At 44.6% G+C, this 12,264-nt stretch overlaps 1 protein-coding gene across 1 annotated transcript in view; it reads left to right on the top strand.

Moving 5' to 3' along the window:
• Nucleotides 1–2,604: 2,604 nt before the first annotated feature.
• LOC306917900 (glutamate receptor-interacting protein 2-like) overlaps nt 2,605–12,264 on the top strand; it is a 70,772-nt gene continuing 61,112 nt past the window's right edge. Inside the window, exons 1-2 of the mRNA XM_079530796.1 lie at nt 2,605–2,903; nt 5,060–5,275. Coding sequence (XP_079386922.1) covers nt 2,858–2,903; nt 5,060–5,275 — 262 coding nt within the window. The 5' untranslated portion in view covers nt 2,605–2,857. The remainder of the gene's footprint in view (nt 2,904–5,059; nt 5,276–12,264) is intronic.

Here is a 12,264-nt window from a genome sequence, read left to right as displayed (position 1 = left end):
AGAGTTTCTGTAGGACTGAGGTCTTAGAGGGAGAGTTTCTGTAGGACTCAGGTCTTAGAGGGAGAGTTTCTGTAGGACTGAGGTCTTAGAGGGAGAGTCTCTGTAGGACTGAGGTCTTAGAGGGAGAGTTTCTGTAGGACTGAGGTCTTAGAGGGAGAGTTTCTGTAGGACTGAGGTCTTAGAGGGAGAGTCTCTGTAGGACTGAGGTCTTAGAGGGAGAGTTTCTGTAGGACTGAGGTCTTAGAGGGAGAGTCTCTGTAGGACTGAGGTCTTAGAGGGAGAGTTTCTGTAGGACTGAGGTCTTAGAGGGAGAGTCTCTGTAGGACTGAGGTCTTAGAGGGAGAGTTTCTGTAGGACTGAGGTCTTAGAGGGAGAGTTTCTGTAGGACTGAGGTCTTAGAGGGAGAGTTTCTGTAGGACTGAGGTCTTAGAGGGAGAGTTTCTGTAGGACTGAGGTCTTAGAGGGAGAGTTTCTGTAGGACTGAGGTCTTAGAGGGAGAGTTTCTGTAGGACTGAGGTCTTAGAGGGAGAGTCTCTGTAGGACTGAGGTCTTAGAGGGAGAGTTTCTGTAGGACTGAGGTCTTAGAGGGAGAGTTTCTGTAGGACTGAGGTCTTAGAGGGAGAGTCTCTGTAGGACTGAGGTCTTAGAGGGAGGATAATAATTCATGGAGGGTCTCCGCTCCGCTGGGACTGTTAATCCATCCCTGCATGGCTGTATGAAAGCATATGGATTAAAACATTCAAATCTACATGTTAATATATAGCGTATTTTAACAGAACAGTGTGTCGTTGGACATACATGAGGGAGAACACATGAAACATCTTTATTGGTCCCTGGAGGCGGAAACTCATCTGTTGTCATAAAGAAATACACCAAACAGCCAATAAGAGCACAGAACACAGAGTAGAAAGATAATAGCCTATAAAATAAGGAGGCCAACATCAAGGGAGAGTTCATGAAAGGAAGAAATGAGTCCACATGGTCCATCATATCATTCATTCAATCATAAAACCAGGGTCAGTTTCCTATTCTCATATTCATTCAATCATAAAACCATGGTCAGTTTACTATTCTCATATTCATTCAATCATAAAACCATGGTCAGTTTCCTATTCTCATATTCATTCAATCATAAAACCATGGTCAGTTTCCTATTCTCATATTCAGGCTTTGATCTGAGTATTGGGTCAGTGGTCCTTTACAGCACTGGTTCCCAAAGTGGGGTCCGGGGACCCCCAGGGGTCCCTGAGGGAGTTCCAGGGGGTCCCCAGCTAAATGATAGTTTGGAACAAAATGGACCCTTATGGGTCTGTAACTCTGAGAGTGTACAAATGGAGTTCCATGTGTAACATTGATTTTACAATATAAATCGGGGGTCCCAGAGATAGAAATGCCATTAAATGGGGGTCCGTAGACTTCAGGTCAGGTCAAACTGGAGGTCCTTGAAATTAAACACATCTGCCCCCCTTCGCCAAACTTGTAGACTTTTGTATTGTTCTTAATTTAACTTTTAATCTGTTTTAAATCAATGACCTCATACAGGAAAGGATTCCAAATAAGCCAGCTGGCTTCTTCCTTTCCTTGCATTGTATTTTTGTTGTTTGATATGTATTGTCTATTTTTGAGTGACTCCTACAACTGGCTTTGTTAGTTTACGTGTCTGTCTGTCTGTCTGTCTGTCTGTCTGTCTGTCTGTCTGTTCGTACCAAAAAATGAGCATGGTTGCTATGGTCACCCAGTTCACACGGGTGTGATTTCATTTCATTACGTCAGACATTACATCAGACCACAGCTGATCAGTCTATATAAGACCTTACACCACTCAGTTCACACGGGTGTGATTTTTTGTACTACATGCTAAATAAATAAACCTAAAGAAAACCTAAACCTAAACAGGTTGAGAATCACTGCTAGAGCCGTACAATTGTCTTATGGGGGTCCCTGGCATTTCTCTTCTAATGGGGGTCCCTGGCATCTCAGGGGCTATTGAGTGTCGATTTGGGGGTCCTTGACATGAAAAGGTTTGGGAACCGCTGCTTTACAGCAAGTCTACAGCTGCATGTGTGTTCACATAGTCTGAAAATAGCAGATCTACAATGTGACGCATTGTGAGCAAACGGACGAAATATATATAGTTCTATATGTTTGGTAATAATGATCAAAATCTAATATTATATAATAGTAGTAATCTAACTATACTAACTAGTTTAAATCTACAAAGTAACTAATATATAACTTAATATATACTATACTAACTAGTTTAAATCTACAAAGTAACTACTATACTAATTAAGTGTAGTTTTCACATCATTGTAGTAAAACAGTAAAAGTACAGTATTTGGACTGAGATGTAGTAGAAGTAAAAGTACTGGAAATTAGAAATACTCCAGTAAAGTACAAATACCTCAACATTGTATTCAAGTATGTACTTAGGTACTTTACCCACTGACTACCAATCAGATTGCACCGTGTCACACCACCAGCCAACCAATCAGATTGCACTGTGTCACACCACCAGCCAACCAATCAGATCCCCAGAATGGACTTCCTGACTCATGAGCAGTTTAGGCTCTCAGCTGTGTCTCCAATCAAGGTCCAAACACAACCTCTCTTCTAGATCTGACTCTCCAAACAAAACAAGTGTAGTCAACCTCTCTCCTTCAAACGACAGACCAAACAAGACCAACCTGTAGTCCTATGAACCTTTCTCCTTCAAACGACAGACCAACCAAGACCAACCTGTTGTCCTATGAACCTTTCTCCTCCAAAGAAACACCAGACTGACCAACCTGTAGTTTGTTGACGTTCCTCCATTCCTTCAGCTTCAGTTGATCAACATAAAACGATAAAAACAAACATGATCTACAACTTGACCCAAGTTTTATCCAGGCTGGTCAGCAAACGTAAGGCTTCATTTCATCATCTGTCTGTCTGTCTGTCTGTCTGTCTGTCTGTCTGTCTGTCTGTCTGTCTGTCTGTCTGTCTGTCATCATCAGTCTTCATATTCACTGGATGTAACATGATTTAACATAGATGTCTCATCATCTCTCTTCATGTTCACTAGATTTAACTAGCCTCAATTTGCAACACTATATTTTTTTATAATGGGATGAATCTAGAGTTGCAATACCCTCCATTCATCACCAATACCCTCCATTCATCACCAATACCCTCCATTCATCACCAATACCCTCCATTCATCACCAATACCCTCCATTCATCACCAATACCCTCCATTCATCACCAATATCCTCCATTCATCACCAATACCCTCCATTCATCACCAATACCCTCCATTCATCACCAATACCCTCCATTCATCACCAATATCCTCCATTCATCACCAATACCCTCCATTCATCACCAATACCCTCCATTCATCACCAATACCCTCCATTCATCACCAATACCCTCCATTCATCACCAATACCCTCCATTCATCACCAATACCCTCCATTTCCGTTCTGCTTGTATTAAACTACTTTAAACTCACAAACATTGCAATCTCATTGGAAAGCTTCAATTATCCTCTTTCAATCTGCAAAGCGTTTGTTTCATACAAATCCACCGTAGACATGTTGTTATGAGATACTTTCTGTCAATACATTCTGTGTTGTATTTTGGAAGCACTCGTTTTCATTAAAGGGTCGCGTTGCTGCCTCCTGCATTATGTGCAAATTCTAAACGGGTGGTACGCAGGGCCGTTCAGTGACTTCGACTCCAAACTCCAACACAGAAAAATAATCACCTGCACAGAATTTCTAGACAAAGTAGATCATAACAACATGTCTACGGTGGATTTTTATGAAACAAATGCTTTGCAGTTTGAAAGAGGATAATTCAAGCTTTTCCTAGAGCTGCAATGTTGGTGAGTTTAACATCGTTTAATACAATCGGATCACAAACGCAATGTGGATGAGTGGGGAGTCAATGGAGGGTATTGCAACTCTGGATTCATCACATTATTAAAACAATCTAGTATCAAATTACATTTGATGACATTTAGCCTCTCAGACCCATCTGAGCCACGGACCACCATCTGATGACATTTAGCCTCTCAGACCCATCTGAGCCACGGACCACCATCTGATGACATTTAGCCTCTCAGACCCATCTGAGCCACGGACCACCATTTGATGACATTTGGCTTGATTGCTTGATTGAATAGTTTATTAGATATAAATGTATAAATATCAACAGTACAGAGTACAGTACAGTACAGTAACAGTAACACTCAGTCCAAAAGCAATAGCACAAAAAATAATCTCCTTGCGGTCTTGTTTCCATTCAGGCCTATGCACTCAATTCATAGACATCTATGATGAGATCCTCTTTCCATTCAGTGGATTTAACTCGGTGTCTAAACAGATTTACACACCGCTCGTCAAGATGACATCCAGCCTGCAGGAGACGCACGCACGCACGCACGCACGCACACCCTGCAGGATCCATTCTTCCATGAAGAAGACATTAAATATCAATTATCACGCTGGTTGATGTTCCCTCTGGCAGTGAGAGAGGGGGGGGGGGGGGGGGGGGTCTGTATAAATCGCACTCGGAACACAAACGACTAGAAGAGTGAGTTTGATTTTCTCTTAACCCTTTACAGCCAGGAACACATGTGATGTCGTTTTAGATTTTAGCGTTGGCATTTAAAAAATAGCAGATCTACAAGCTCACTGGGCGTCACTCTGTGCTGGGCTGCGAGCTTGTAGATCTGCTATTTTCTTTTAGCTTTTTTGAATCCTGAAATTGAAAAATGTTCATATTGTTCTTCTCTTCCAGTCAGAGTCCAGAAGAGTGTGTGTGTGTGTGTGTGTGTGTGTGTGTGTGTGTGTGTGTGTGTGTGTGTGTGTGTGTGTGTGTGTGTGTGTGTGTGTGTGTGTGTGTGTGTGTGTGTGTGTGTGTGTGTGTGTGTGTGTGTGTGTGTGTGTGTGTGTGTGTGTGTGTGTGTGTGTGTGTGTGTGTGTGTGTGTGTGTGTGTGTGTGTGTGTGTGTGTGTGTGTGTGTGTGTGTGTGTGTGTGTTAATATATATACTTGTGTTTCTTTGTCTTCCAGTCAGAGTCCAGAAGAGCAGCCACCACTGGGACCAGAGCAGCAGCACTGGTGGAAACTACTGTCACAGCCTGGGGAAGCCCTGGAGCAGCCCCGGACCCCAGCCCCGAAACACCCACCCCCCACTGGCCCCCGACCACAGCCTGGGGAAGCCCTGGAGCAGCCCTGGACCCCAGCCCCGAAACACCCACCCCCCACTGGCCCCCGACCACTGCAAATGTAAGTTTACCACTCAGTTTACCTCTTGATGCTGAGTGCCAAGCAGGGAGGCACTGGGTCTTTGGTATGACCCGGCTGGGGATGGAAGCTCTCTGAGCTGCTAAAAGTGTTTAGTAAGTTAATAAGTTTAATATGTTAATAAGCCATGGAGCGTCCCCCCAGACACCAGGCCTGCATGGAGTGTCCCCCCAGACACCAGCCCTGCATCACCAACCAGCCACTGCAAGTGTGCGTTTAATAAGTGATCGATGGTGACAGCCAGGCCAGCGTAGCGTGGCTGCTTCCCACAGGCTGTTATAAAGTCATCTTCTCCCACTGGGCTAGAATGACGTGATGATGTTGTCCTTCATGGTGGCATCTGGATATCTGTATAATTGTGTTGATAAGCTCAGGGTCGTTGTGCTGTGCTGTGCTGTGCTGTGCTGTGCTGTGCATTCATTCTGTATTGACCGATTCCGTAACGGGTCTCATGGTCGCAGCCTACGTATTTCCTGTAGGCGGAGACGACACATCTGCGGTTTCCCCGCACCTCCTTCTACTACAGTGAATGGAAAAGTGACTGATGTTAGTCTGCCTCAAACGTTACTCTTTTACCTGACATTACAAAGATGCCCAGAACATCGGCATGAACCTGTGTAGTTTATGGCTGCTCCAACAGTAGAGATGAACCTGTGTAGTTTATGGCTGCTCCAACAGTAGAGATGAACCTGTGTAGTTTATGGATGCTCCAACAGTAGAGCTGAACCTGTGTAGTTTATGGATGCTCCAACAGTAGAGATGAACCTGTGTAGTTTATGGATGCTCCAACAGTAGAGATGAACCTGTGTAGTTTATGGCTGCTCCAACAGTAGAGATGAACCTGTGTAGTTTATGGCTGCTCCAACAGTAGAGCTGAACCTGTGTAGTTTATGGATGCTCCAACAGTAGAGATGAACCTGTGTAGTTTATGGCTGCTCCAACAGTAGAGATGAACCTGTGTAGTTTATGGCTGCTCCAACAGTAGAGATGAACCTGTGTAGTTTATGGCTGCTCCAACAGTAGAGATGAACCTGTGTAGTTTAAGGCTGCTCCAACAGTAGAGATGAACCTGTGTAGTTTATGGCTGCTCCAACAGTAGAGATGAACCTGTGTAGTTTATGGCTGCTCCAACAGTAGAGATGAACCTGTGTAGTTTATGGCTGCTCCAACAGTAGAGATGAACCTGTGTAGTTTATGGCTGCTCCAACAGTAGAGATGAACCTGTGTAGTTTATGGCTGCTCCAACAGTAGAGATGAACCTGTGTAGTTTATGGCTGCTCCAACAGTAGAGATGAACCTGTGTAGTTTATGGCTGCTCCAACAGTAGAGATGAACCTGTGTAGTTTATGGCTGCTCCAACAGTAGAGATGAACCTGTGTAGTTTAAGGCTGCTCCAACAGTAGAGATGAACCTGTGTAGTTTATGGCTGCTCCAACAGTAGAGATGAACCTGTGTAGTTTATGGCTGCTCCAACAGTAGAGATGAACCTGTGTAGTTTATGGCTGCTCCAACAGTAGAGATGAACCTGTGTAGTTTATGGCTGCTCCAACAGTAGAGATGAACCTGTGTAGTTTATGGCTGCTCCAACAGTAGAGATGAACCTGTGTAGTTTATGGCTGCTCCAACAGTAGAGATGAACCTGTGTAGTTTATGGCTGCTCCAACAGTAGAGATGAACCTGTGTAGTTTATGGATGCTCCAACAGTAGAGATGAACCTGTGTAGTTTATGGATGCTCCAACAGTAGAGATGAACCTGTGTAGTTTAAGGCTGCTCCAACAGTAGAGATGAACCTGTGTAGTTTATGGCTGCTCCAACAGTAGAGATGAACCTGTGTAGTTTATGGCTGCTCCAACAGTAGAGATGAACCTGTGTAGTTTATGGCTGCTCCAACAGTAGAGATGAACCTGTGTAGTTTATGGCTGCTCCAACAGTAGAGATGAACCTGTGTAGTTTATGGCTGCTCCAACAGTAGAGATGAACCTGTGTAGTTTATGGCTGCTCCAACAGTAGAGATGAAAATGTGTAGTTTAAGGCTGCTCCAACAGTAGAGATGAACCTGTGTAGTTTATGGCTGCTCCAACAGTAGAGATGAACCTGTGTAGTTTATGGCTGCTCCAACAGTAGAGATGAACCTGTGTAGTTTATGGCTGCTCCAACAGTAGAGATGAACCTGTGTAGTTTATGGCTGCTCCAACAGTAGAGATGAACCTGTGTAGTTTATGGCTGCTCCAACAGTAGAGATGAACCTGTGTAGTTTATGGCTGCTCCAACAGTAGAGATGAACCTGTGTAGTTTATGGCTGCTCCAACAGTAGAGATGAACCTGTGTAGTTTATGGCTGCTCCAACAGTAGAGATGAACCTGTGTAGTTTATGGATGCTCCAACAGTAGAGATGAACCTGTGTAGTTTATGGATGCTCCAACAGTAGAGATGAACCTGTGTAGTTTAAGGCTGCTCCAACAGTAGAGATGAACCTGTGTAGTTTATGGCTGCTCCAACAGTAGAGATGAACCTGTGTAGTTTATGGCTGCTCCAACAGTAGAGATGAACCTGTGTAGTTTATGGATGCTCCAACAGTAGAGATGAACCTGTGTAGTTTATGGATGCTCCAACAGTAGAGATGAACCTGTGTAGTTTATGGCTGCTCCAACAGTAGAGATGAACCTGTGTAGTTTAAGGCTGCTCCAACAGTAGAGATGAACCTGTGTAGTTTATGGCTGCTCCAACAGTAGAGATGAACCTGTGTAGTTTATGGCTGCTCCAACAGTAGAGATGAACCTGTGTAGTTTATGGCTGCTCCAACAGTAGAGATGAACCTGTGTAGTTTATGGCTGCTCCAACAGTAGAGATGAACCTGTGTAGTTTAAGGCTGCTCCAACAGTAGAGATGAACCTGTGTAGTTTATGGCTGCTCCAACAGTAGAGATGAACCTGTGTAGTTTATGGCTGCTCCAACAGTAGAGATGAACCTGTGTAGTTTATGGCTGCTCCAACAGTAGAGATGAACCTGTGTAGTTTATGGCTGCTCCAACAGTAGAGATGAACCTGTGTAGTTTATGGCTGCTCCAACAGTAGAGATGAACCTGTGTAGTTTATGGCTGCTCCAACAGTAGAGATGAACCTGTGTAGTTTATGGCTGCTCCAACAGTAGAGATGAACCTGTGTAGTTTATGGCTGCTCCAACAGTAGAGATGAACCTGTGTAGTTTATGGCTGCTCCAACAGTAGAGATGAACCTGTGTAGTTTAAGGCTGCTCCAACAGTAGAGATGAACCTGTGTAGTTTATGGCTGCTCCAACAGTAGAGATGAACCTGTGTAGTTTATGGCTGCTCCAACAGTAGAGATGAACCTGTGTAGTTTATGGCTGCTCCAACAGTAGAGATGAACCTGTGTAGTTTATGGCTGCTCCAACAGTAGAGATGAACCTGTGTAGTTTATGGCTGCTCCAACAGTAGAGATGAACCTGTGTAGTTTATGGCTGCTCCAACAGTAGAGATGAACCTGTGTAGTTTATGGATGCTCTAACAGTAGAGATGAACCTGTGTAGTTTATGGATGCTCCAACAGTAGAGATGAACCTGTGCAGTTTATGGCTGCTCCAACAGTAGAGATGAACCTGTGTAGTTTATGGCTGCTCCAACAGTAGAGATGAACCTGTGTAGTTTATGGCTGCTCCAACAGTAGAGATGAACCTGTGTAGTTTATGGCTGCTCCAACAGTAGAGATGAACCTGTGTAGTTTATGGCTGCTCCAACAGTAGATATGAACCTGTGCAGTTTATGGCTGCTCCAACAGTAGAGATGAACCTGTGCAGTTTATGGCTGCTCCAACAGTAGAGATGAACCTGTGTAGTTTATGGCTGCTCCAACAGTAGATATGAACCTGTGCAGTTTATGGCTGCTCCAACAGTAGAGATGAACCTGTGCAGTTTATGGCTGCTCCAACAGTAGAGATGAACCTGTGTAGTTTATGGCTGCTCCAACAGTAGAGATGAACCTGTGTAGTTTATGGCTGCTCCAACAGTAGAGATGAACCTGTGCAGTTTATGGCTGCTCCAACAGTAGAGATGAACCTGTGCAGTTTATGGATGCTCCAACAGTAGAGATGAACCTGTGTAGTTTATGGCTGCTCCAACAGTAGAGATGAACCTGTGTAGTTTATGGCTGCTCCAACAGTAGATATGAACCTGTGCAGTTTATGGCTGCTCCAACAGTAGAGATGAACCTGTGCAGTTTATGGCTGCTCCAACAGTAGAGATGAACCTGTGTAGTTTATGGCTGCTCCAACAGTAGAGATGAACCTGTGTAGTTTATGGGTGCTCCAACAGTAGAGATGAACCTGTGTAGTTTATGGCTGCTCCAACAGTAGAGATGAACCTGTGCAGTTTATGGCTGCTCCAACAGTAGAGATGAACCTGTGTAGTTTATGGCTGCTCCAACAGTAGAGATGAACCTGTGTAGTTTATGGCTGCTCCAACAGTAGAGATGAACCTGTGTAGTTTATGGCTGCTCCAACAGTAGAGATGAACCTGTGTAGTTTATGGCTGCTCCAACAGTAGAGATGCACCTGTGTAGTTTATGGCTGCTCCAACAGTAGAGATGCACCTGTGTAGTTTATGGCTGCTCCAACAGTAGAGATGAACCTGTGCAGTTTATGGCTGCTCCAACAGTAGAGATGAACCTGTGCAGTTTATGGCTGCTCCAACAGTAGAGATGAACCTGTGCAGTTTATGGCTGCTCCAACAGTAGAGATGAACCTGTGTAGTTTATGGATGCTCCAACAGTAGAGATGAACCTGTGTAGTTTATGGCTGCTCCAACAGTAGAGATGCACCTGTGTAGTTTATGGCTGCTCCAACAGTAGAGATGAACCTGTGCAGTTTATGGCTGCTCCAACAGTAGAGATGAACCTGTGCAGTTTATGGCTGCTCCCACAGTAGAGATGAACCTGTGCAGTTTATGGATGCTCCAACAGTAGAGATGAACCTGTGCAGTTTATGGCTGCTCCAACAGTAGAGATGAACCTGTGCAGTTTATGGCTGCTCCAACAGGAGAGATGAACCTGTGCAGTTTATGGCTGCTCCAACAGTAGAGATGAACCTGTGCAGTTTATGGCTGCTCCAACAGTAGAGATGAACCTGTGCAGTTTATGGCTGCTCCAACAGTAGAGATGAACCTGTGCAGTTTATGGCTGCTCCCACAGTAGAGATGAACCTGTGTAGTTTATGGATGCTCCAACAGTAGAGATGAACCTGTGCAGTTTATGGCTGCTCCAACAGTAGAGATGAACCTGTGCAGTTTATGGCTGCTCCAACAGTAGAGATGAACCTGTGCAGTTTATGGCTGCTCCAACAGTAGAGATGAACCTGTGCAGTTTATGGCTGCTCCAACAGTAGAGATGAACCTGTGCAGTTTATGGCTGCTCCCACAGTAGAGATGAACCTGTGTAGTTTATGGATGCTCCAACAGTAGAGATGAACCTGTGCAGTTTATGGCTGCTCCAACAGTAGAGATGAACCTGTGTAGTTTATGGCTGCTCCAACAGTAGAGATGAACCTGTGCAGTTTATGGCTGCTCCAACAGTAGAGATGAACCTGTGCAGTTTATGGCTGCTCCAACAGTAGAGATGAACCTGTGCAGTTTATGGCTGCTCCAACAGTAGAGATGAACCTGTGTAGTTTATGGCTGCTCCAACAGTAGAGATGAACCTGTGTAGTTTATGGCTGCTCCCACAGTAGAGATGAACCTGTGTAGTTTATGGCTGCTCCCACAGTAGAGATGAACCTGTGTAGTTTATGGCTGCTCCCACAGTAGAGATGAACCTGTGTAGTTTATGGCTGCTCCAACAGTAGAGATGCACCTGTGTAGTTTATGGCTGCTCCAACAGTAGAGATGAACCTGTGTAGTTTATGGCTGCTCCAACAGTAGAGATGCACCTGTGTAGTTTATGGCTGCTCCAACAGTAGAGATGAACCTGTGCAGTTTATGGATGCTCCAACAGTAGAGATGAACCTGTGTAGTTTATGGCTGCTCCAACAGTAGAGATGAACCTGTGTAGTTTATGGCTGCTCCAACAGTAGATATGAACCTGTGCAGTTTATGGCTGCTCCAACAGTAGAGATGAACCTGTGCAGTTTATGGCTGCTCCAACAGTAGAGATGAACCTGTGCAGTTTATGGCTGCTCCAACAGTAGAGATGAACCTGTGTAGTTTATGGGTGCTCCAACAGTAGAGATGAACCTGTGTAGTTTATGGCTGCTCCAACAGTAGAGATGAACCTGTGCAGTTTATGGCTGCTCCAACAGTAGAGATGAACCTGTGTAGTTTATGGCTGCTCCAACAGTAGAGATGAACCTGTGTAGTTTATGGCTGCTCCAACAGTAGAGATGAACCTGTGTAGTTTATGGCTGCTCCAACAGTAGAGATGAACCTGTGTAGTTTATGGCTGCTCCAACAGTAGAGATGCACCTGTGTAGTTTATGGCTGCTCCAACAGTAGAGATGCACCTGTGTAGTTTATGGCTGCTCCAACAGTAGAGATGAACCTGTGCAGTTTATGGCTGCTCCAACAGTAGAGATGAACCTGTGCAGTTTATGGCTGCTCCAACAGTAGAGATGAACCTGTGCAGTTTATGGCTGCTCCAACAGTAGAGATGAACCTGTGTAGTTTATGGATGCTCCAACAGTAGAGATGAACCTGTGTAGTTTATGGCTGCTCCAACAGTAGAGATGCACCTGTGTAGTTTATGGCTGCTCCAACAGTAGAGATGAACCTGTGCAGTTTATGGCTGCTCCAACAGTAGAGATGAACCTGTGCAGTTTATGGCTGCTCCCACAGTAGAGATGAACCTGTGTAGTTTATGGATGCTCCAACAGTAGAGATGAACCTGTGCAGTTTATGGCTGCTCCAACAGTAGAGATGAACCTGTGCAGTTTATGGCTGCTCCAACAGTAGAGATGAACCTGTGTAGTTTA

Source organism: Electrona antarctica (genome assembly GCF_951216825.1).
Source record: "Electrona antarctica genome assembly, contig: scaffold_56, whole genome shotgun sequence".
NCBI lineage: Eukaryota > Metazoa > Chordata > Actinopteri > Myctophiformes > Myctophidae > Electrona > Electrona antarctica.
This window is presented reverse-complemented; position numbering and strand designations above follow the sequence as displayed.